Source organism: Trachemys scripta, chromosome 16 (assembly GCF_013100865.1).
Source record: "Trachemys scripta elegans isolate TJP31775 chromosome 16, CAS_Tse_1.0, whole genome shotgun sequence".
Lineage (NCBI taxonomy): Eukaryota > Metazoa > Chordata > Testudines > Emydidae > Trachemys > Trachemys scripta.
The window spans coordinates 15,958,873-15,981,100 of NC_048313.1; the positions used below are offsets into that span (position 1 = coordinate 15,958,873).

Genomic DNA, 22,228 nt, shown 5'->3' on the forward strand with positions numbered 1-22,228 from the left:
GGGGGGGGAGTAGTGCCTGCGGGGCTGGGGGCTCTGAGCACTCATCCTCGTTTGTCTTTCCAGTTTGCTAACCTGACGAGCTCCTTGAATTCTCTGGACGCAGACAAAGGTAACTGCCCACCTGCCGCGTCTCTCCGAATGGGGCCATTGCCTTTAAGCTGCCAAGAGCCACAGTTCCCGGGGGTCCACCTCCTCGGTCCAGCAGCAGACCCCACCAGGGCCCTGAACAAAAAAATTCAACCCCCCCTGCCCCCCCATATCAAGTCCCCTCCAGTCGGGCCTCAAAGGGGCTTCAGAGGAGACACGGGCCCCAGTTCCCCCATCACGCTAATCTGCCGCAGGCCACACCTGTGAGACAATGGAATAGTAGAAGGGACCGTCCTGATTGGTCAGGACTGGGAGAGGGGGTGTGGCCATGCGGGGCGGGGCCAGAGAAATCCAGGGTTTTGGGCACAGACCGTGCAGCCCCCGGATTCTCAGCACCCTCCCTCTCTCGTTCCTGCTCTCTTTGACTCAGATGAGGAGGAGGAGGAAGAGGAGGAGAGCGACGACGAGATGCAGCAGGAGATTTCCCTCAACTCCAATGACTCCAGCAGCCTGACAGCCGAGCCCCTGGAGCCCCCCTCCAAGCTCTCACGGACGGACTCCAGGGGGATCTTTGTGCAAGCCCTGCCTTCCAGCTAGAGGCCAGAGAGACGCCTGCGTGGGCCTGGAGTCAGAACCGCCCAGCCAGAGCCGAGTCCTGTGTCCAGTTCCTCCCGGCTGCTGCCTAGTGATAAAGATGAGCTATTCCCTGTCTCCGAGTGGTATGCAAAGCGCTTTCATTTCCGCCCCCCTCCCCAGCACGGGTGCTTTGTGGGCAGCGGAAGGCTTGTGCAGTGAGTGCCCCGTTATGGGGGAGGCGAAGCAAGATACCATTGAACACCACTACGCCCCTCGCCCCCGCTCCGACCCCACGGGCCGGGTGGCTCCTGCAGGGCTGCTTTCCTGCCATGTGGGGGGCAGCTCCCCCCCCAGCCGGGCACAGGGCTGCTAGCCGCCAGCTTCGCTGCTTTTTACTTTCCCGAGATGCAGCTCCTGCCCTTTCCCAGATCTGGCAGAGAGCATCATGGGACTTCTGAACAGGAGGCAAGTACCTGTCTCCACCCCCCGCTGGCCACAGGCTCCCCTCACCTGCCAGCCCCTCCTAGCTGTCAGAGCCGCGGTCCAGCGGGACGATTCACTTGGACTCTCACCCAGGCAGCGATTGGACCAGCTCCCCTGTCTACACGGGAGCCAGTCCCTTTTGAACCACCCCCATGAGAAGGCACCAAGCCAAGCAGAGTCCTCCCGCCGGCAAACTCCTTGCACAGCCGGCCCGCTCCCAGCTTCCCCCCGCCAGGACGGTACGGCAAGCCAGCGCCAATGGGCGGGCAGTGGCTCAGCGAGAGCAGGTGTAGCGTCCTTTAGAGGCTTTTCCTGGGGCCAGCAGGGACCAGAGCTGCACAATCAAAGGGACATGGCCCCTTGTTTTTAGTGGCTAAGGGACTCGTGCAGGGGAGCCCCCAGCGGGGCTTGTGGGGGCTGGCTATGCTAGCCCCTGGCTGACATCCGAGGTCATTTATAAATGGCAAAGGCACAGTGGCCCGCTCTGTGTCACCAGAGCGCTCAGCCGCCCCGGGGAAGGCTCCAGGGCCCAGCCCCTTCGCTCCCCGCACTGCTCAGCGCTGCCCTGTCCCACCCGCCGGCCTGCACGGGGCTGAAATCAGGAGTTCCGGGTCAGCTCCAGCCTGGGGGGCGGGTCCTGCTCTGTGCAGCCTCAGGGGTCGCTCGCCATACAGGGGACGTGCAGCAGAACCCACGTGCCTTAGGGAATATGCATTTGTTGTGCCATACGCTTCAGCTGCCGGAGAAGCCCCGGGCAGGAGGCTCCGGAGAGAACAGGCTGGGGCGGGGGAGATGGATGGGGGCTGAGCGGATGTTTCTCCTCTCGGCCGCAGTGGGGGATTACATCACAGAACCAGTGGAACTGGCAAAGCCACAGCCAGAAGACCAGCGGCGTCTCTTAGTGGGTGAGAGCAGGAGCCGTGGCAAAGCCGCCCTGGCAGCGATCATATCTGGGATCACTGAGTCTGTCGCAGCCCCCTGGAGAGTTACGTCCCCCTCCCCCCAACACAATCCCTCGCGGCTTGGTTCCCCCCTCCCGCACATCACGCTGCCCCTGGGTCCTGCTGGTTCCAGGAAGGGGGGCGGGGAATCTCCCTCCCCCCGGCCTAGTTCATTCCTGGTCTTGGATCTCTTCTCTCTCTCGTGTATTTTCTCCCCTCTTGGGGTTGGGATCTCAGCCCTCAACATTCCCATCCTCACACAGAAGCTGTTCTCCCAGCGGCTCTGCTTAAACCCTCCCTGGTCGAGCCAGGGAGCTCTGGCTGCTCGTGTGAACAGCTGTCTGAGATCCCGTCTCAGTCTGGGGCTCCCGCTCGCTGTGTCTTCCCAGCCGGCAGGAATAGGCGTCTCCAGAGAGCAGAGCTGTTTCACGGGCAGTTCTTCGGTCCCAGAGCCTCTGGCTACGTGCAGTGCAGCCCTAGTGCTCGTGCCCTGTCTGCACTCTGCCCACAGTCCTGGCTCTGCTACATCATCCCGCAAAGGGGCTGGGTCTCTGCTTCGCACTCCAGTGGCCACGAGACACAGAGACCTTCTCCCCCAGCCCTCCCCACAGGGATCCCCTGGCCAGTCTAGCTGCTCTCAGCTCTCCCTCCTGGCCTGCATGTGCCAGGCAGGGCAGAGCGATGGCCAGCCCCAGGGAGGGGCCTCCCGGCTCTGCCCCTGCTAGTGCTGCTGGGCTGGCAGCTGGCAGCTCCCTACGCTTGGCCAGTGCTCCCAGTAAGACATACTGGGGGCCTCTTAGCGTCTCTTCCACAGCACCCCCTTGCGCACCCTCCCAGGACGCTCTGATTTTGGTCAGGCAGCCGGCCCAGCCTTTCCTAGTCCCCTTTCTGCTGGGGCCCTGACATCCCGGGGGCCAGACCTAGGCGAACAGGCCAAGACAAGCACTCTCGCTGGGGCAGCCTGCCATGCTGACAGCAAGCCCCACGGGCAGCGGGAGCATTGAGCTCCGCTCAGGCTGTAGGACATGGGGCTCAGGCAAGAGCCGGGCTGTAATGAAGGGAGGGTTCTGAGCATTGCAGGCTGGAGGGGCAGTTCAGAATGTCTGAACCCCCATGCTGGGGGCTTCCTGGTAATCATATTCATCCCCAGATCTTGACTTACCCCCTGACCTCTCCCCCCAAGATTGTAAGATGACCCCTGCCAACCACCAGCCCAGCACTGCCAGAGCAGACAGGGCAAAGCGGGTGAGTGAATCCGGACAGGGCACCCACCAGGTCTCAGCTGGGTAGGCCGGAGTGAGGCTATGGCAGGGTGCAGCGTTCTCCAGCGGGTACGGGGGCTTCGGCTGCTGGGGCGGATACAAGCCATCCCTCGCTCTCCCCCAGCCAGTCAGAGGGAGGGGCTGGGTTCTGGAATAAGGGAAGTTTCCCTACACCCCCACCCCGGGCTCCTCTCACCCTGCTCCCTCATGGCTCCCAGGAGTCCAACCCTACAGGCCCTTTCCGGAGATTGCACAGACCAGAGCGCCCCCTGCTGTCCTGCCTGCACAGCTCGGCGCACAGGACGTACCTAGCTAGCAGAATGCAGCCGGTTCTCTGCCCTTGTCCCCGCTCCAGGTCCAGGCTCCGTGTTCCCCTGCGGGGCTGGTTTTATTGGCAGGGCAGGTGGCTCCAGGGACCCACTCCTTGTTCAAGTGCAATTCCAGCTGGGTGCTGCACGGCTTTCGGCCAGGGCTCTTCCATGACCTGCCCCGGGGGCCCACGCAGACCCAGCCCCTCCCCTGCCTGCTGGAGGTGCTGAGTGTGCTCGCTGTCTCCAAGGCGGGGCCCTAACCAGGTGCCAAATCCCCCCCCAATATGGGCTGACCCCCCACAGCAGTTGATTTGCTGAGAACTGCCCCAGGCTGTAGCTCCCAGGGCAAGGCCCATTCACGCCCCCTAGTGGAGAGAATCAGGCAAACTGCAGTCAACACCCATTCTGCCGGCCACCAGCCCCCCCTCAGTTAGAGGCTAGCCAGTTTCCATTGTTGCATGGTTCCAGGCCGCCCCCGCCGCGTCTCACAGCAAAGGGCCCTTGCTTTGCAAACACCTTGTTGCCGCTTGTCTGCGCCTTCTACAGCTTCCCCCTCCGCTAGCAAAGTGTCCCCATGTTTCCTATTGCAAACCCCGCAAGAGGTGACTCGGCTAATGTCAACACAGAGTTCTCACGCCCACCTGGGTCGCTGACTGCCACAGGCCCGAGCTCAGAGCCACTGAGAGCTTTAGAGCAGCCCAGGGGCCAGCGAAGACCTATTTCATACCCCATCAGGGGCTAGAGAAACGTACACCAGCGCTGGCAGCCCTGGGCCAGCACATGGAAGGAGGCAGCAGCCACCAAAAACTTCAAGAAATAGGTAGTTTCACTTGGTTAGCTTCCAGCGAAGCGGTAGGGCTACATGAGCGTAGCTGCGCCCACCCCCTACGAACCTCCTCTGCAGTTTAGCTCCCACCCTGGCTTTGGCTTTAGGAACGTTCAAGTCCTGTCCAGTCACGTTGCCATTCAGACTTATGGCATGACCCCGCCGCTGCACCCCCACAGAGCAGGACGGCCAGACACACGATCTTGCCTTTCTTTTGAGTTGCTGCCTTATAAAAATACCCTCTGCCCAACCCATGAGAGATGCCCTCTGCTCGGGCAGCTTCTGGTCTGGCTGTGACACAATTCAGTCAGTGGGCGGCACTGGGATCGTGCTTAGCCCCTGGCTTTGCTCTCAGAGAACAGCAAAATTCTCCTTGGCGTCCCTCCTCTACGCTAGTAACCAAGAGCCCATCAGTCAGTCTCGGCTACTCTCTGCTCTCCAGAAACCAAGCTCGACTCTACCGGTTTGTAATTGAATATTAGATATTCTAGTTTTAAAGAGGAAAAGAAATCTGTGCTTTTGTATGTAATGACTAATCCTTACTCTATAAACCACTTCAATATTGTGAGATTGGTGAAGCTATAAATTACTTGATATTTTTGGGTTTTTTCAACCATCATGGCCTTATTTGTTCACTTTTTCCAGTGGTTTAAACCTGTGAGATAGATGTTTATTGCAAAAATCTACATATTGTATAAAATATATATTTTGTGTCAATCTTCTGTGCAGCAGCTGTGGGCTGCAGCCTTCACGTGGAGTGTGAAGAGCTTTTGTAGGTGTCCCGGCCCAGGAGATGGGCCGTGCCTGTGATCGGATGATGTAGACGTGTGTAGTCTAGAGTGCAAACGCTGTTTTCTACCTTTTGTAGTTCTTTCTTAAGAGAAATAAATTCAGCCGTGTTCTTTGCCTCCGGCGCCACTTGGTTATTGGCAGCGGGAGCCGCGCTCGGGAAGCTTTCAGCTGTGCGGCGGGGGAATGCTTCTCGCTAATCCCTGCGAGCACGGCCTAAGTCACGTGGTGCTCGGCCCACCTGCTCCCAGAGCTGCGCGGCACGTGCACTCTAGGGCCAGGCACTCTCCCCTGCGCCCGCAGCAGAAAGCGACGCAAACCGAAGTCTTGGAAATTAAAATGTTTATTACAGGGAAACAAAAGCCCATTTGAGGAGAAACTAAATGATTAACAGTGGGGCCGGGGACTGTGGAATGATCCACAAAGTGTGTGGGCGGGGGAGAGGTGTGTTATCTGGACTCAAAGGAAAAACCTCCTCCACTGGAAAAAGTGCCTTAAACACTGAACAGAGAATGACACTTAAATATACATCGAACAGAACCGGGCCATCTGGCCCCCTGGAGGGCGGGAGATTTGTTCTGCCACAGGATCACGCTACGCCTGGGGGAAGCTAGAATGCTGCCCTCTCGCCCCCTCAATGACACCTGAACGGTCCCGGGAGAGGGGCTGCGCGGGGCCTTCTCCCCAGGGGCCAGGCGTGCTGCTGACGGCTTTGGCAGCACGTGGCCGGGGCAGTATTAGAAGAATTCACCGTCTCCAGAAAGCAGGGAGATGGTTAAAGTGGTGTCCCGAGCCGGAGGAAGAGGCTGCCCTGTTCAGAAAGGGTGGAGCCAGGGCATGTTACTGCTAAGTCACCGCAGATCACGGTGACGAGGGTCAGGTCCCTCCCACAGCATCCCGCTAGCCCCAACTGAGCACGTGCACCACAGGAAACGCCGTCGGCAGAGGCAAGAGCGTCACGGTCCAACCCCAGAGGAGACGCTGGGCTGGGCCCTGGGATGACAGGCATTCCCCCTCCCCTAGGGATACTCCTACTTACATCCACTTTCAGCAAAAGCACGAGTTACTCTAATTAAAAAAAAGGATGAAGAGAAATTAAAACCCAACGAAACTCAAACAGGAGGAGGTAGTTAAATCCGACGTACAGTACGGCAGGAACCAAACCAGGCTCGCCTCCGCGTCACAAGACGATCCAGGTGTAGCGCTCGTTGTCTGCTAGGACCTTCAAGGAGCAGCCTAGAGAGAGTAAAGAGCAGATGGGTTGAAGGAGCTGCTCCTCGGTGGCCATTTCCCCACTCCCAAGGCTGGGCGGCTGAGGGCGGGGCGGGCACACCCGGGGCTGCGTTGGGGGTGGGGGAAGGACCCAAGTCTCCCCACTACACTGATGGTAAAGTAAGGTGGCAGGATCCGCGTAGGAAGCGGGCCCTGGGCCAGGAGTCAGTGTGGCTACAAGCCACCGGGCAGCAAGGGGTCAAGCCAGGGGTGTGCTCAGTGCAGCGCGTGGGCCCTCCCTCCCAGCAGTGCAGGGGATGGTCCTGCTGGGGGTTCGCGATTAAAGCCCAGCGTGGCATGCCTGCCATGCCCGCCCCCCATCCCCCGGCATGGCTCTGCCGTCCCCTGCCTACTGACACGGGCACAGCTCTGCCTGGCTCGGCCGCCAGCCAAGCGGGGAATTCCGTCCGTGGGGCCGGAGGCTTCTGACCTGCCCGTGCTCAGCTGCGGAGTCAGGAGAGACACAGGGCGCAGGGGGAGGGAGCAGCAGGCCCTGGAGAGATTGGACAGAGTCCTGCACCCAGACAGCGGGGACCAACTGCCCCCGGAACAGCGAGGGCAGCTGCACCCGCTTCCCCCCGTTCCCACTGGGGTTCCAGGCACGACCCAGAGCTCCGGCTAAGGGATCAGCTGGGTCCAGGCTGGGCGGGGTTTGGTCGGACACCACCTGCACCATGTCTGCTGGGGGATCGGCTTCTGTGTCTAACCCATCTGCCCAAGCTTAGCCAGGGGCCGGCTGCAGGAATCCCTGGGGCGCGGGTCTCGGCTGCGTGAGCCCAGCGGCCCCTTCTGGCCTTCGCCGATACACAGGGATCTAGGAGCATGCAATTATTTCTGGTGGGGAGTTTAACCGGGGGCCACGCAGCGAAGAGCCATGACTGGGCAGATAGCCTCCTCCTGGGGTAGAGGGCAGGGAGGGACGCCCCCACACATGGAGTCTGGGGCAGGACGCTGTCCAGCAGAAAGTAACCGTCCCGCAACACGCCAGGGAGCTTAGAGGCCCCCCCGCTGGGCTCTGGAGGGAACCGTGCCCTTGGCAGCACAGCCCAGACACACTTCGCCTCCCCTCAGCTGGAACGGAGAGATCCAGCCTCCAGCAGCACGGCGCACAGCTTGCCCCGGCCCCAGCGCCACGTTCCTGCTGGCGGGGGCGCAGAGCGCGGGTCTGGAGCCCAGGCAGGCTGACAAGGCTGGGAGCGTAGCAGCCATTGCATGGCAGCGGACTGGGCAGCAGAACACAGCGGGGAAGCCGCGTGGTGAACGGGATCAGCCAGCCGTGCTGTGTCACACTGCCCAGCCCCGTCTCACTCACACAGGCCTCGCTAGGGGATCCCTCGCCTTCGGCAGGGCTCGGCTGCACCCCCGAGGGGAAGCCGGGCAGCCCCTCCTCCAGGGCTCAGCGCCCGGCCTGGGGAGGGGCGTTTACCTTTATGAAGTGCCTCGTTCGTCATTCTGTTGACGTATCGCCCGCTGCTCTCCGGCACCAGCCACTTCATCACCATGTCCACGCAGCTCTTCCGGTAGGAGCTCCAGACGCTGCCGCTGCGGACAGGGGACAGCACCGTGAGTGGGCAGAGCAGGGGCCCGCCCTGGGCCGAGGCCCCCAGGCTGTGATTTTCCAGAGGCAGCGCCCTGGGCGGTTTGTATTAGTGCTGTCAAACACAAGCGCCAGGCAGGTCTGGGGCTGAGCAGATCCCCAGAACGCCCCACAGCCCCAGGTCCCTCCGGACGCAGCCGCCCCAGCGCCAGCTATGGGGAGGTGGAAGGGAAATGTGTTCCCAGGGGAGAAGGCCGGAAGGCAGGGCCACTTTGGTTGGGAAAAGGGAGGTTTGAACTGGGATGGCAATAGGCTCAGTGAAGGGCTCTTGATTCTAACCAGCAAAGGTCTGACGGCGCCAGGATCTGGGACTCGGACCCAAGCCCAGCTCTCTGGAGTGAGTGACTTTCCCCAGCTCACCCCAGCAGGCACCAGCCACGGCCGCTGCCACACACCTGGTCTGCCCCTTGACTTCCGTGAGGTCTCCCACGCTGACGGTGATGAAGGTGCCAGTGTTCAGATTCCAGGCGACTTTCAGGCTGGTGTGATAGGTCTTTGGTCTGGAGGGGAGGCACAGGACACACACCGGCCTGGGCAGGTTAGAACAGGGGTCGGCTAGAAATTAACCATTTCCTCCCCAAGCCCCACGTACAATCTGGGCAATTACCAGGACTCCTGGAGCCCCCTAGGGGCTGAGGTTGGGTGGAGGGGTTCTGGCTACTGGAATTCCTCCTGGACTCCCCCGCCCCCCGGCATCTGCTCTCCATGACCTCCCTTCACGTCAGTTCCTGCCCCTTCTGTGGGGACTGGGTCCCCTAAAAGCACACGCCGAGGGGATGGAGAGACGTCACGGGGGGAGTTTCGGCAGTGGCTGTACTCACCTAAGCTGGCCCTCTTCGTCAGGAGCTGGGAAGGCCAAGAGCAATAATCCGATATTGATGATGACTTGGTTGGTTTCTGGACACACCTACAGGGAGGGGATTGGACAGTTGACTCGGGGAGGTTACGGAGCCTGGCAGAGATCACTGTGGAGCACTGCTGGGCATGGATCACGCTTGACAGGGCGGCTATGGGTCCCAGGCAGAAGGAAGGGTGGCCTGGTTGTATTTAGCCCTGGATGGTCCCTCCAGAGCCCAGGGTTCTCTGTACCGAGGGCAGCAGCAGCCCAGGGCAGCTGATGTGCACAAGAGATGCCTGTCCACTGGGATTCCCACCACACACCGGGCACGGCAGAGTCAAGACAGTAGAAACGTGAGACCAAAGAGAGGGGCCTGACCCCTCCTCCCCTCAGATTAGGTGGGTCAGGAGCTCCAACAGCCGCCCCCCAAAGCGGTCAGCAGCCAGGTGCTGCAGCAGGAAGCGAGATCCCCACCCCCCGAAGAAGGAACAGGTGCCAATCACTCCCCTCTGACCGCCCCATCCCAGTGCAGCAGCCAGGGGAAATGCAGAGGCTGACCCTGTCCCTTCTCCGGGTTCCTGGCCAGACCATCTCTCCCTCCCCACCCGGTTCCACACGGAGACCCTTCAACTCTGCTACCTACAGAAGGACACAGCTCCCAGGCATGCAATGCTGTGTGGCCACGCCCTGTTACAGAGGAGGGCTACTGCCATCGGTTTCATTTCAGAGGCAGCACTACGGCTTCCGGCCAGGTCCTTGCTCCAGTCTGTAGCAGCCAACAGAGAAGTTTGTTGATCCTGCTGGAGGAGCGGCCGGCGGAGCCACTGGGGGTTACGCCTCAGTGCTGGCTCCCGGCCCAGGCAAGGCGCTGCGGCTCTCAAGTCACGCAGCCGGAGGCGGTCCGCCCGACGGCTTCACTAGGCAGCCCGAGGCTCGCCTGGCTCTGCAGGGGAAGGGATGCTCCCGCGCACTCACCTCTAAGATGACGATGTCGTAGTCGCTGAAGGAGCAGAACTGCCTGGACCAGGAGGCGTCGTTCCGGATCACCTCATTAATGACGTACTCAAAATCCAAAGTCAGCTGCTCCACCGTCAGGTACTGGCCCTGCAACGGGGGGAGAGAACCCAGACGCCTCAGCAGCTGTTTCTCCCTGGTCCTAAGGGCCTGTCACTTTAGGCAGCTGTGCTAAGCAGGTCCTGGCTCGGTAGAAAGCTATGGGAACTCACTCCTCAAAGTCCAGTCCCAGCCCGCCACGGGACTCCGCAGACAGGGCCCCTTTTCTCAGCCCACCACTCTGCGCTGAGAGAGACAGACGCACGTCGCTAGTCCAACCCTGCTCCGAGGGCACCAACTAGATTCAACTCAGCTCACCCATCGCCAGCACTGTGCCCAAAGGTTTAACTGCGGGCTCAAGCCCATTACCTCCTCCGGAGCTGGCAGCCAGGTTAGAGGGAGGAGCCGCTTGTGGCGCTCCTGGGTGTGATTCCCAGCCCTGCCAGACTCCGTGTGATGGTGGGCACTGAGCACTATGCCTTGTCGGCTTCACCTCTCCTGCCCTTTCTCTCGTCTGTAAGCTTGTCAGGGAGGAGCTGTCGCTGGGGGTTTGGTGCTCTAGAGCCCCATCTGAGCCGGAGCCTGTAGACCAAGTCCATCAGCGCCGAGACAGGTAGGACGGGGGCACCTCTCTGGCTGGCAGAATCTTTTATGGTCACCGGTGGATAAAAACCACGGCACGGCTCGGCCACAAAGCCCCACGGTGCTGAGTTCAGCAGCCCTCCTCAGAACAGACCTGCTCGTGAGTAATCCCCCCCACCGAGTGCTGGTCATCATGGCACTGAGGTGATGGGGAACATACCCCCATGCTGCAGATGGGGAACACGACTTGCCCAGTCACCCGGCAGCAGAGTCAAGAATGAACGCTAGGTCCCCTGACCCCCAGGCCAGCGCTCTGCCCACTAGAGCCGTGGTTCTCAACCAAGGGTCCAGGGCCTGCTGGGGGGCCGCGAGCCGTTTCAGGGGTGCCTGTCAAGCAGGGCCAGCATCAGACTCACTGGGGCCCAGGGCAGAAAGCCGAAGCCACATGGCCTGGGGCTGAAGCCCAAGGCCCCGAGCCCCGCCACCCAGGGCTGAAGCCGAAGCCTGAGCAGCTTAGCGTCATGGGGCTCCCTGTGGCGTGGGGCCCCGGGCAACTGCCCTGTTTGCTACCCCCTAACGCCGGCCCTGGCTTTTATATGCAGAAAAGCAGTTGTTGTGACACGGGGGGCTGTGGAGGTTTTATAGCATGTGGGGGGGCCTCCGAAAGAAAAAGGTTGCAAACCCCTGCACTAGAGCCCACTGCCCCATTCACACTTCCCTCTCCCAGCAGATCACCAGGTAACCTCCCCTCTCTTAGGGAGGGATCTTCCTCCAGCCCAGCCCATTTAGAAGGTGAAAAATCAGAATTTTTGTGAATGTAGAAAGCGTTTGTGAAATCAGCGTGGTTCGGCTGCCTCTCTGGGGACGGCTGACTGGAGGCGGGGCAGCGTGGTCAGTTTTCGCCCCAGGGTGTTACTCACAGCTGCCCAGTCCAGAATTGACACCTTAAAATGCAACACTCGGCTCCGGACAAAGCACTGCACGTTGGGACTTGTAGTCTCCATGGAGACTACATCTCTATGGAACAGCAGCGGCTGATGAAAGCTTTAAAAAGGACACCCACTTCTGTCTGCAAGTCTCAGACACACACAGCACTGTTACGCCTGACTCCTACGTTGACAGCACAGGGTCAGACACCTTTGCCTCGTGCATCACATGGTCAAATCCTCCATGTCCAGCAATGTGGCAAGATCGAATGCATTCAGCGGTGACAGAACGTGACTGTCAAACCCCCGAAACTGGCCGGGCGATCCGGGGCAGCTGCGGGAGTGTTAGCTCATTATTTGAAACGGACTAGATTTCAAGCTGACGGTGTCCCTTTAAGTCCCCGCCCCCCACCCCATGACAGGACCAGAGCCCGAGGCCACGCCTGACCTGGAATATGGCTCTCTCCTTCAGCGGCTTGAGGTTTCGCCCTCTCAGGTCAGTTACGACAAACGGCAGCGAGATCTTGTCATCCTCGTATTCTGAAAGGGAAGGCAGTATGAGGCAGAGGCCACGTGGCTGGCGAAGGGGCTGGGCCTGTAATCCCAAGGGGTCCGCAAAGTCGCCCCCCGTGGAAGAGCTTGGGAAGTGAGATGTCTGCTAAGGGGGCAGGAACAGAACACTGGTTTCTGCCCCCTGGTTTAGTGCGATATAGTCCGAAGAGTGGCTCTTCCGGCTCAGAGCCGCTCCATGTGCCTTTCCGAGCCAGCTTTGGTGAGCAGAGCTCTTGCTTCCATCAGCCCGACAGAGTCAACACAGCTCTGGGGAAACGAGCCAGATGCCAGGACTCCTGTATTGCAAGTAGGATCGTTTCCCAAGCTCCAATACTTGGAGTGTAGGACTGTGGAGCAGGGACTGGCTTTTTGCTGTGGGGTTCTGGCCCATGTCTGGGACTCCTGGGTGCTACCGTGGTACAAATAAAACCTGCCTTCAGTTACACCCGGGCAATGCAACCGAAGGCACCAGGCCGGGCCAGTGGTTGGTGGGGACAGAGAAGGGACAATTAAAGAACCTAATTACAAAAAGCTGGACCTGCTGAAGTGAACTGGCGCCTTCCCAAGCGGGACCAGGGCAGTTAACGAAGGCGTCCATCCTTCAGTTAACATTACTTGGGACAGGAACATTTAGGCAAGTCAGGGAAGATTCTGGCAATTGAATCTGATGGATGTGCTGCGGACTTGTCTGGGGGAGCGGGGTGGGACTCTGGGGCAGGCAAGCGCTCTGGTCTTTCAGAGCCTCGTTAGCCAGCCTCCTGCTCGCTGCGTCAGGGAAGAGACCAAGTGCCAGAGCACATCCGTGCCATCTGGTACGGGAGGGACTGCAGTGACGAACGCGACAGGCCCAGAACTGCTCTGGCAGCCCGGGGCCAGGCGTGTGCTGTACCAAGGAGCTGAAGGAGGGGCCTGTGCAGAGACTGGCCGCTCAGGGCCCAGCCTCCCAGCCCAGGGCCCCAGATTTGGGCTTGCGCTAGCGCTCCAAAAACAGCTTATGCTGTGGCTCGAGCTGGAGCTCCGGTTCCCCCACCCCAGCCCAGGCTGAGATGTGCCCCGAGGCTGCTATGGAGAGAGCTCCCCAAGGAGGGGACAGGGCCCCACTGGCCAGAGGCCCCTTCTGAGCATTACAGACCCAGTAACTGGGGGGGGGGGTCTCAAGGGATGGCGGAGAAGAGAAGTCCCAATCCACACCATGAATGCAGACCGGACACAGCAGGAAGGTAAGCTGTGCCCTGCAGGGACCCCATACAGGGGCAAGGGGCAGTTCAGTCCTCAGCCTCTCCACTGAGGCTTCCAGCAAAGTGGCCTCGTAGCACTTGGGGATGGGGGGATTGGAGGGGAGGGGAGGGGGGTGGTTTGGCAGCATGGAGGCCTGACTGCTGGGAACCAGAGGGAGACCCAAACTTACTGCACGGGCCGGACACTAGACCGTTAACAGCTCTCGGTTACAACGCACGTAAGTCCAATTACAAGCAGCCTGAGGGATGAAAGGACCCGGGCTCCAGCCGAAACCAGTCAGCTCAGCCCTCCGCGCGATCCCCGCCCCGAGAAGTGGATTGGCCTCTCGAAGCTCTGCTTACCGTCCTCCGGCTCCGACAGGTCGCTGGGCTCCAGAACATAGCACAGCTTGGTGTAGTTGACGTAGCCGGGCTCAGACGGCTGGCTCTCCATCTCCGGTCCGGCAAGGGGAGAATCTTTCGGGGGCTGATCCCCTTCTGGAGTTCGGTCTCCCCTGGGAGACGAGAGGCCATGATGCAGGCGGCAGTAACTCCCGGAGGGCCCCAAGCACGGCTTTGCCTCCCATGGTGCATCAGCAGGGGTGCCCTGACACAGGGATCTGTGTGGGCCGGCTTCCTGGGCAGGACGGCACTCAAACCGGCCGCCACCCACCTCCTCCTCTTCCGCTGGGGCCGGGCCTTTCGCCTCTTTGGCCCGTCGGAAAATATCGGCCACAAACTCTTTCGCCTTGGCCACGGCTGGCGACAGCTCCATGGGTTTGACGGGGCTTTCCGGGCCCTGGGAAGCTCTGCTGGCGGGCGATGGTGCGGCAGCCATTCGGCAAGGGCAGCCATCTCTTTCCATCCGTTCCTCCGCAGCCACTGGGCCCGGCATGGCCCCTGCAGCATCACAAGCCCCTGCGTGGGGCGACTGGGGCTGGTTCCGTCTGTCGTAGAGGATTTGGCAGAAGTTGCTGTCCTCTAAACCAGAGAGAGGTGAGGAAAGGGTTAAAGAGGCCATGGCTACACAGAGAACAGTTTCCATGGAGACATCCCTCAGCATTTTCCACTGGACAAGTGGGAGCAGCAAGGTCTAGTGGATAGAGCCCCGAGTGCCCCAATACCAGAGTGATGGGCACGGCATGCAAACCATTCCCCGGGCTCTGCCACTGCCATGCTGTGACTCAGGTCCCAGATCCTCACGTGCCCTCGTCAGACGCCGGCAGATACTCGGATGAAGAGTATTAGACCTCTGCCTTCGTTTAGACGTCAGGACTCCGGGCTCAGCGGTACCACCTGGGCAATGCTTTCCCATCGGCGCATCTGAAAGTGCTTCACAAGCTTTAATGTATTTCCCCTAATAACCCCCCTGGGAAGCAGGGCAGGGGGGACCAAGGCAAAGAGGTCACACACGGCGTCTGAACTCAGGTCTGCCAAGCCCTAGGCTAGTGCACTAACCACTGGACCATCCTTCCTCTCATCTGGGCCCCACCACTGAATGCAATTGCTGGGCACATCATTTCAGAGTTAGGCTGAGATTCGGAGAGCCATCGAAGGGGGTCGGATGCCCACTTCCCATTGGTTTTAAGGAGAAACGAACACGTAAAGCCTTAATTCGCAAAACAGCTGCCCCCTCCCTGAGGCCGGCTCGCTGGGACCGGAAGATGCTTTGCAGACATTAAAGAACTGAGCCTCCAAAGCTCCGGCACGAAGGAGGCAGGTCCCGGCCGCAGAAACGTGCACACAAACGTGCAGTGACTCGCCCCAGGTCACACGGTGAGCGAGTGGCAGAGGCAGCAGCACAACTGGGAACAGAACCCAGGAGTCTCAACTCCCAGCCTCCGGCGCTGGACTCTCGAACGTGCGCGTAGACGCACCAGGATTTCCCTAGAACACCACACAACTCCATCTAATATACCCCACACAGAACTCCCCGTCGCGCCAGCGGGGTGTGGCTTTCACCCCTTCACCGCATTTCTCTGTGTCCTCATTTTAGCAGCCAGTTTCTCTGTAAAACAAGAGATTGCACCCATTGGGCTGGTCTCCTGGAGGAAGGCAGGATAGCTTTACAGTGCTCGCTAACATGGGTCCAGTTTACCTCTCCCAAGGTCTAAAACGCTGGGAAACCAGCATGTCACGTGCTTCCAGCCGCCCGTAGGCGAGTTAGAACGAGACTCAATGTCCCTGCATCACATTCTCACCTTTGAGGCCCTTCCCCTCCGTGTCCCTTACATGCCTCCCACCTCACCCACCAAATCTCTGCTCCATTGTCAACTTCTCTCACCCAAACAGAATCGCAGGATCTCCTAGAATCGCAGGACTGGAAGGGACCTCGAGAGGTCATCTAGTCCAGTCCCCTGCACTCAGGGCAGGACTAAGTATTAGACCATCCCTGACAGGTGTTTGTCTAACCTGCTCTTAAAAACCTTCAATGACGGAGATTCCACATCTCAGCATGTCCTTCCACACTGCCCTTAGGTATGGGACACCCACCCTGGACCAAGCCGTTCGGGCCTCATAAGGCTGACACAGTTCCTGGCCCCCAGGAACAGCATATGCTCCCATTGTGCCAGGCTGCGAGATCTGGACAACATACCTGTGCACTGCTCCAGCAGCCTGCAATCAAGGATCTCAAAAGCACTTTACAATCACATATTGACCCTCGCAATCCCAGGGGGTAGACAGAGTGAATAATTAGTAGCTCTAACTTTTCACCAGCAGATCTCAAAGCACTTCTCAACCCTTTTAATCAGTGATCAAAAGTGATTCTTTTTGAAAATTGCATTTATTGAAAACAGCGTCTTTAAATTAAATACATTTTCTTTTAAAAAATACACCCAAGATTAAATTTGAAATGACAACCACCCATGTTAAAACCTAATCTCCCTATAATCTACGCAAATCATTTAAATAAATTAAAATATGCTGTGTCAATGAGGTCTCCTCAAAGGTTAATGAGTTGGAGTATATACAGCGGTGGTTTTCAACCTTTTTCATTTGTGGACTGCTAAAAAATTTCAAATGAAGGTGCGGACCCCTTTGGAAATCTTAGACTGTCTGCGGACCTTCAGGCGTCCGTGCACCACAAATTGAAAACCACTGATATACAGAATCAGGGGAAAGCCAACTTTCTAAATATGTCAATTTCCTGTCCCGCACTAGAGGTATGTATATTTTCAGTCTCTACTATGGGGCGAATGCTAGTAGGTACATATTTCTCAGATGTACATTCCTTACAAAGGAAGTTGGTATCATTCTTCCCATTTTACAGATGGGGAAATTAAGGCATGGGAAGAGGAAGTGACTTGCCCAAGGTCAACCAGCAGGTCAGTGGTAGAACCAGGAGTAGAACCTGGGTCCCAGTCCAATGCTTTAGCCACTAGACCACACTGTCTACTACAGGGTTATCAAACTCAAATGACCATGAGGGCCACATGAAGACTAGTACATTGGCCCGAGAGCTGCATCACTGACCACCACCACCACCCTCCCCCGCCCCTTCAATGAGGCCCCACCCCTGCCCCGCCCCCATTCCAACCCCTTGCCCAAAGTCCCCAACCCAACTCCACCCCCTCCCTGCCCCTATTCCAACCTCTTCCCCAAATCCCCTCCCCTGCCTCCCTCCTAGAAAGCGCTAAGTGCTGCCAAACAGCTGTTTGGTGGCAGGAAGCACCTGGAGGTAGGCAGAGGAGTGGGAACGTGGCGCACGGAGAGGGAAGGGGGGGCAGCGGGTATGGGGAGCTAGGTGGCCACAGGAAATAACTCCGGGGAGGGCGGGCACGGGGAGCTTGGCGAGCTGCGTGTTTGAGACCCCTGGTCTACTCATATTATATATATATATATATATATATACACACACACACACACACACACACAGGTGCTCACTCCCCCCCACCCCCACCCTTCCTCTCCTGGTTTTCCTGCATTGCAAGCTCTTTGGGGCAGGGACACCTGATTGTGCAACGCCTGGCACAACAGGCCAATGGGCCCTACCATAATAGAAAGCAGCTATAAGACCATCCTTCCCTCCCTTGAGGTTAGTGTTTGAGACCGTTTGAATCTGGAAATCCAAACCTCAACAAGACCAAGGCGGTTGCTTTGTTCTTAGGTAGTTCAGCAGCTGTTAAGTGAGGAATGAGAACCTGAAGTCCAATGCATCTTGCAACCACCCGAGGCTACAAAGAATGCCCTACGTTACCCTGGGAAGCTGGGACTGCCAGCTCTCCCATGCATCACTTACTCATCTCTAGGCCCAGTTGCTTGCAAGATACCTGACCTTCCACTGACCCCTGGGTTCCCCCCTCTGAGCAGCGGTTTCACGCACTGAAGGTAGACTGCACTCATTCTGAAGCCACGGAGTTTCCAACCCCTGGCCAAGCCACAGGCCTGCGGGTTGCTGAAAGCGACACTCTTAGTAGCTGCGATGCTCAAGCCGGTTGCAAGAGAAGGATGGCAATGAAGTTCTCTGGCCTGTGTTATACAGGAGGGCAGACTCGATGAGCTAATGGTCCCTTCAAATCCAAGATGAGGGAGAGAAGGTACCCTGACTAGACGGACTACACTAAGCAGCCGTTCCCACACATCCAAAGCCTCACCGCTGACCTTGCAGAAACACCCAACAAGGCCTGGAATTCCAAACGCAGCGTCTTCCCAGGAGGAAATCCACACGTTAGTGCTCTCCAATTCCAGTTGCCCCCAGAGAGGCGAGGCGCTTACCTGCGGTGTGTACGGAAACAGCACATGCTACGAGGGAGTAGCTGGTGTTGAGCAGCACCACCTGGTCCTTCTTGAGCTGGAAGGCTGGCTGGAACGTGGGGAACGGATAGACCACCTGGTACTTTGTGTGCAGCATGAAGCCATGCTGCAGACAGTGGGCGTTTGGGTCCCCTGAGAACACACAAGGAGAGGGACAAGTGAGATCATCCCTGCCCAAAAGACGAGAACAGCTGGGGGGTCAGATACTGCTTGTCTCCCACGCGCTCAGTCCCAGAGTCACCCACATTGACCGTGCCTAGCACCTGGCAGGGTAAGAACATTTCCTTTACTAACACTAAACGAATCCCACTGGGAGTCAGATTACATTATCCTATGGGGAAACTGAGGCACGGAGGATGAAAGCTTGCCCAAAGATCATGCAGCAAGTCAGCGGAAGAGCTGGCAAGAGGACCCAGGAGTCCCAACTGTTCCCTAAACGAATCAGGAGACCTCACTCTGTCCCGTCACCAAGTCTATCACCCCACCTTCGCCAAACCTCCAAGCGTCACGGCTTGCCTCCTCTGACCCCCTTAGGAAGATGCACATCAGCTTTCCCGGCAAGCATATTCTCGACAGCTAGGGAACCGTCCCACTGGCTCACCTGGATGGGCGAGGGCCATATCCCTGCAGCCGGGGCAGTACATGAGTGGGGGCATGGCCACCATGCTGATGTAAATATCCCGATGGTTTTCATCACTCATCATCATCATGTTCATCAGCAGGCCGTTTGCAGAGCGTGTGCTGCCAGGGAGACAGGAGACACCTTTGGTCACTTTCAGAGAAGTTCAGGGATTCAAACCCTCATCTCCCTCTTTTAAACCCACATCTTCCATCCCTGATTTCTGTCCTAGCTTGCAAATCAGGCCTATTAGCCAGTCGTTACATGGGAGAGGGGGCAATGGGATTATCTCTTCAAAGGGTTTAATCCAAACTGGAGCCGCTACTAAATTAAACTGTTATTTTTCTTTTACAAGAGCCTTGGGGCTAAGAGGCAGGACTGAATTGCTCTCAGATCTTTAAGAACACATTTCACGTGCAGTGACGTTACACAGAGCTCCCAGCCCCACTCCCAGTTACGGCTTGGGTGAATAAAACATTAACATTTACTTTGATTGCAAGCTTTGTGGGGCAGGGACAGTCCTTTGGTTCATTTTGTGCAGCACCCAGCACAATGGGGTCCTGGCCCACGACTAGGGGTTCGAGGCGCTATCGTATCACAAATACATACAATACAGAGGAAAAAAGCAAACACACACACGTCTCTGCCAATCTAACACCACACAAAACTAAGTATTTACAGTCATTAAAAACAGATGGAGAACAAAGCAGGTTTTTTTCAAAACGTGAACAAAGAAACAAGGGAAGTCAAACGGTTTCAATTGATAAGGGGCCTTTCCCTAAACTGGAACCCTACTGCAGCCTCTTTCGACAGGAGTTTGTGTTATGCTAACCAACCACAGCAGATGCACCCCACCTGCCTCTCTTATTTGCCAGGTCAGGGCATTTGGCTCTTCCAACCTTAGATTCAGCTCAGGAGGAGGTGGGAGAGTAACTGAGCCATAGTTCTCCCCTTAATATCACAAAGCACCGCTTCCCCACTCCTGACAGCCTTAGACACTCCATCTTCTAGGGCTGGGGTGAGACGCACGCAGGGAGAGACTGAAGGGAAGGCATGGCCTGCGCTGACCAGGCTGCACCCAATCTGTGAATAGGACGAAGACATCAGTTTCCAAGGCTGTCAGTCCTATACTTGTGTGTTAAGTGAAATAACTATTTTAAAGAGGCAGGAGTGTATCACCCAGAAACCTCAGGGAGGAGGCTGGCGGCAGCAAAGAAGAATTTGCTATGGGTCCCTCAGCCTCCCTTAACCTTTTATGGGGGGATGTGAAGTTGGGAGCGCAGGCGGGAACTCAAATTCTGTCCAAATCACTCCCTCATCCCCCAAGACAAGACTCATTCAATGGAACTCACTTGAAGCCAAAAACGATGACCTTGGAGGAGTCACTGGGCCATTCACACACAGTCAGGTAAAGGTCACTGTAGATTTCTTCATCTTGAAACAAGCGAACCTGTCGTACCTATGGGAACAACAGAGCAAATCAGATTGAAACCTGATGTAAGAAAACAGATGACCAAGCAGTGGGATCTGGAATTAGAACCCCCCCCCCCAGACAACTGTAGGGACTAAGTTACTTGGGAAGGTCTTTTAAGAGGCTTAGCCCTGGTCTACACTATGAGGTTAGGTCGAATTTAGCTGCATTAGGTCAATTTGTCTATACAACCAACACCATTCCGTCGACCTACACAATCGACTGTATAAAATCATTTTCTAACGATCGACTTCTATAAAACCGACCTAATTTCATAGTGTAGACATACCCTTAGCCGAGATCAGGCATTCTCTGAAAGATGTTTGTTTGGCACGAGAAGATAGGTGATTTTACATTTCAGACGCCCCTTTCACTCAGGAGGGTCTCAAAATGCTTTATCGTTACAAACTGATTACATAAAAGAATCACTGCATACAGCTGCCTCTGGGGTGGAGCATGACAGTAGTTTGACAGTGCACAGCAACACTGCACTAGCATTTAGCACAGGAAGAACTGAAACTGCGGGGGAAATTTAGGGAGGCAAAATGTGATGAGCTGATTAGGGATCTGAGGACAGCAGCTCCTCAACTCTAGCAAAATGCACCCGATCAAGGCGTCAGTTTTATGCCTTGTTTAAAAGGTGATGCCTCTTGCACCCTAGTACCTCCTACAACCGGACTGGGCAACAGTGGTCAGCCCAGCACCCTCTAGTCTCATACAGGGGCAATGATGCAAAGGAAAGAGTGTCCCCTAATGACTCCCCAATCCCCTTTCTGGGTTTTCCTTTGAAGTCTCCCTTCCAAGCACCAGCTACACCTAACCCTCTGGATCACAGCCCAAAGGGGGAATATCTGCAGGAAGTGGGTCTTCATTCCTTGTGAACCCATTCACCACGCTCAGTTGCTTCAGGAGCTTTCCCTCCCCCAGCGCCAGACTGGGGGCATCATACGTACCAGCTTCAGCTTGCTGTGCACGTTGAATTCCCACCAATAGAGGTGGTAGATGTAGAAGGAGAAGTCGTCGTCGCCGCTGTTGCTGGTATAGGACAAGACGTACCTCCCGCACTTGGAGAAGCCGAGGAAGATGTGTCTGGAAGATGAGCACAGGACTATAGGTCAGCCCAGAGCACTCACATGCATTCACATCCCCATCTCGCCAAACTTGCTGGGCATGGAAACTCCCCATGAGTTTATCTGCCCCCCCAGTGGAAGTCAAGCTGAGAATGATGGATGACCCTGCCAACCTGCTCAAGAGAAATGCCACATCTTACCCTGCACACAAGAAATCTTCGTCCACAATATTCTTCAGGGAAACGCACACCCTTGGGGGCAGCTTGCGGAAGAGGCGTGGAGAAAGCTGCCCGCTGATCTGGAAAGAAGGGAAGTGTCAGAGGCTCGGGGGTACAGCCAACAAGAAGCGGGCTCAAGACATCCCAAAACGTGTCCTGAATTGCTGCCCGTGGAGGCCTTCTGCTTGTGATCCCAGTGTGAGGAAGGAGCTGAGCTAGACAAGGACTATATGAGCAGATATCGGAGCCAGGGGTGTTTATTTCTGGTAACGGTGACCACATTAGTTGCTGCCCTGGGGCTCTCCTGACAAGTCACCATCGCTGCCCCCGGGGCCGGGGCTTTTGGGGCAATGGCTGCACGGAGCAACCTCGCTGCAGGGTCAGGGCAGCAGAACAGAGGCTGACATAGAAAACAAGACTCCTGGGTCAATGGGGTCTAATGAAGTGGGTGGGGGGGAAGAGGGAGATGTTGGGAGTCAGGACTCCGGGGTTCTATCCCCAGCTCTCTGCTCAAGTCATTTCACCTACTCCTGTAGAAACCACCCCCTCTTCCTTCACAAAGCCTCTTACTGCCCCCCGCAGAGACCCTCCCCTCTCCCACAATCACACCCAGTCCCAATCAGTCAGACCCCCCTTCCCTGTGCAACTGCCCCTCACAGAACCCCCCATCCCCCTCCCCTCAATGAGCTCCCCGTGGGAAACACCCCTCCCCCGCAAAGCAGCCCCCTCTCAGTTAGCTCCCCCCCTCCACCCGAACTCCCTCACAGGAGCCTCCCCCCCCCC

The 22,228-nt window shown here is 57.4% G+C and overlaps 2 protein-coding genes across 5 annotated transcripts in view; one reads left to right on the plus strand and one right to left on the minus strand.

Moving 5' to 3' along the window:
* RFX1 (regulatory factor X1) overlaps positions 1-5,392 on the plus strand; it is a 51,785-nt gene extending 46,393 nt beyond the window's left edge. For all 3 annotated transcript variants that reach the window (XM_034793146.1, XM_034793144.1, XM_034793145.1), the window contains 2 exons: positions 64-109; positions 518-5,392. In XM_034793146.1, coding sequence (XP_034649037.1) covers positions 64-109; positions 518-684 — 213 coding nt within the window. In that variant the 3' untranslated portion in view covers positions 685-5,392. The remainder of the gene's footprint in view (positions 1-63; positions 110-517) is intronic.
* Positions 5,393-5,600: 208 nt separating this feature from the next.
* DCAF15 (DDB1 and CUL4 associated factor 15) overlaps positions 5,601-22,228 on the minus strand; it is a 21,797-nt gene continuing 5,169 nt past the window's right edge. The window contains exons 2-13 of one of the 2 annotated variants that reach the window (XM_034793148.1): positions 21,428-21,525; positions 21,111-21,246; positions 20,039-20,145; positions 18,669-18,808; positions 18,029-18,199; positions 13,676-14,293; positions 11,992-12,083; positions 9,958-10,086; positions 8,966-9,051; positions 8,540-8,674; positions 7,974-8,089; positions 5,601-6,511 (exon numbers count right to left, since the gene is read on the minus strand). In XM_034793148.1, the coding sequence (XP_034649039.1) occupies positions 6,456-6,511; positions 7,974-8,089; positions 8,540-8,674; positions 8,966-9,051; positions 9,958-10,086; positions 11,992-12,083; positions 13,676-14,293; positions 18,029-18,199; positions 18,669-18,808; positions 20,039-20,145; positions 21,111-21,246; positions 21,428-21,525 (1,884 nt within the window). In that variant the 3' untranslated portion in view covers positions 5,601-6,455. The remainder of the gene's footprint in view (positions 6,512-7,973; positions 8,090-8,539; positions 8,675-8,965; positions 9,052-9,957; positions 10,087-11,991; positions 12,084-13,675; positions 14,294-18,028; positions 18,200-18,668; positions 18,809-20,038; positions 20,146-21,110; positions 21,247-21,427; positions 21,526-22,228) is intronic. The other variant, XM_034793149.1, reaches the window with a different exon arrangement.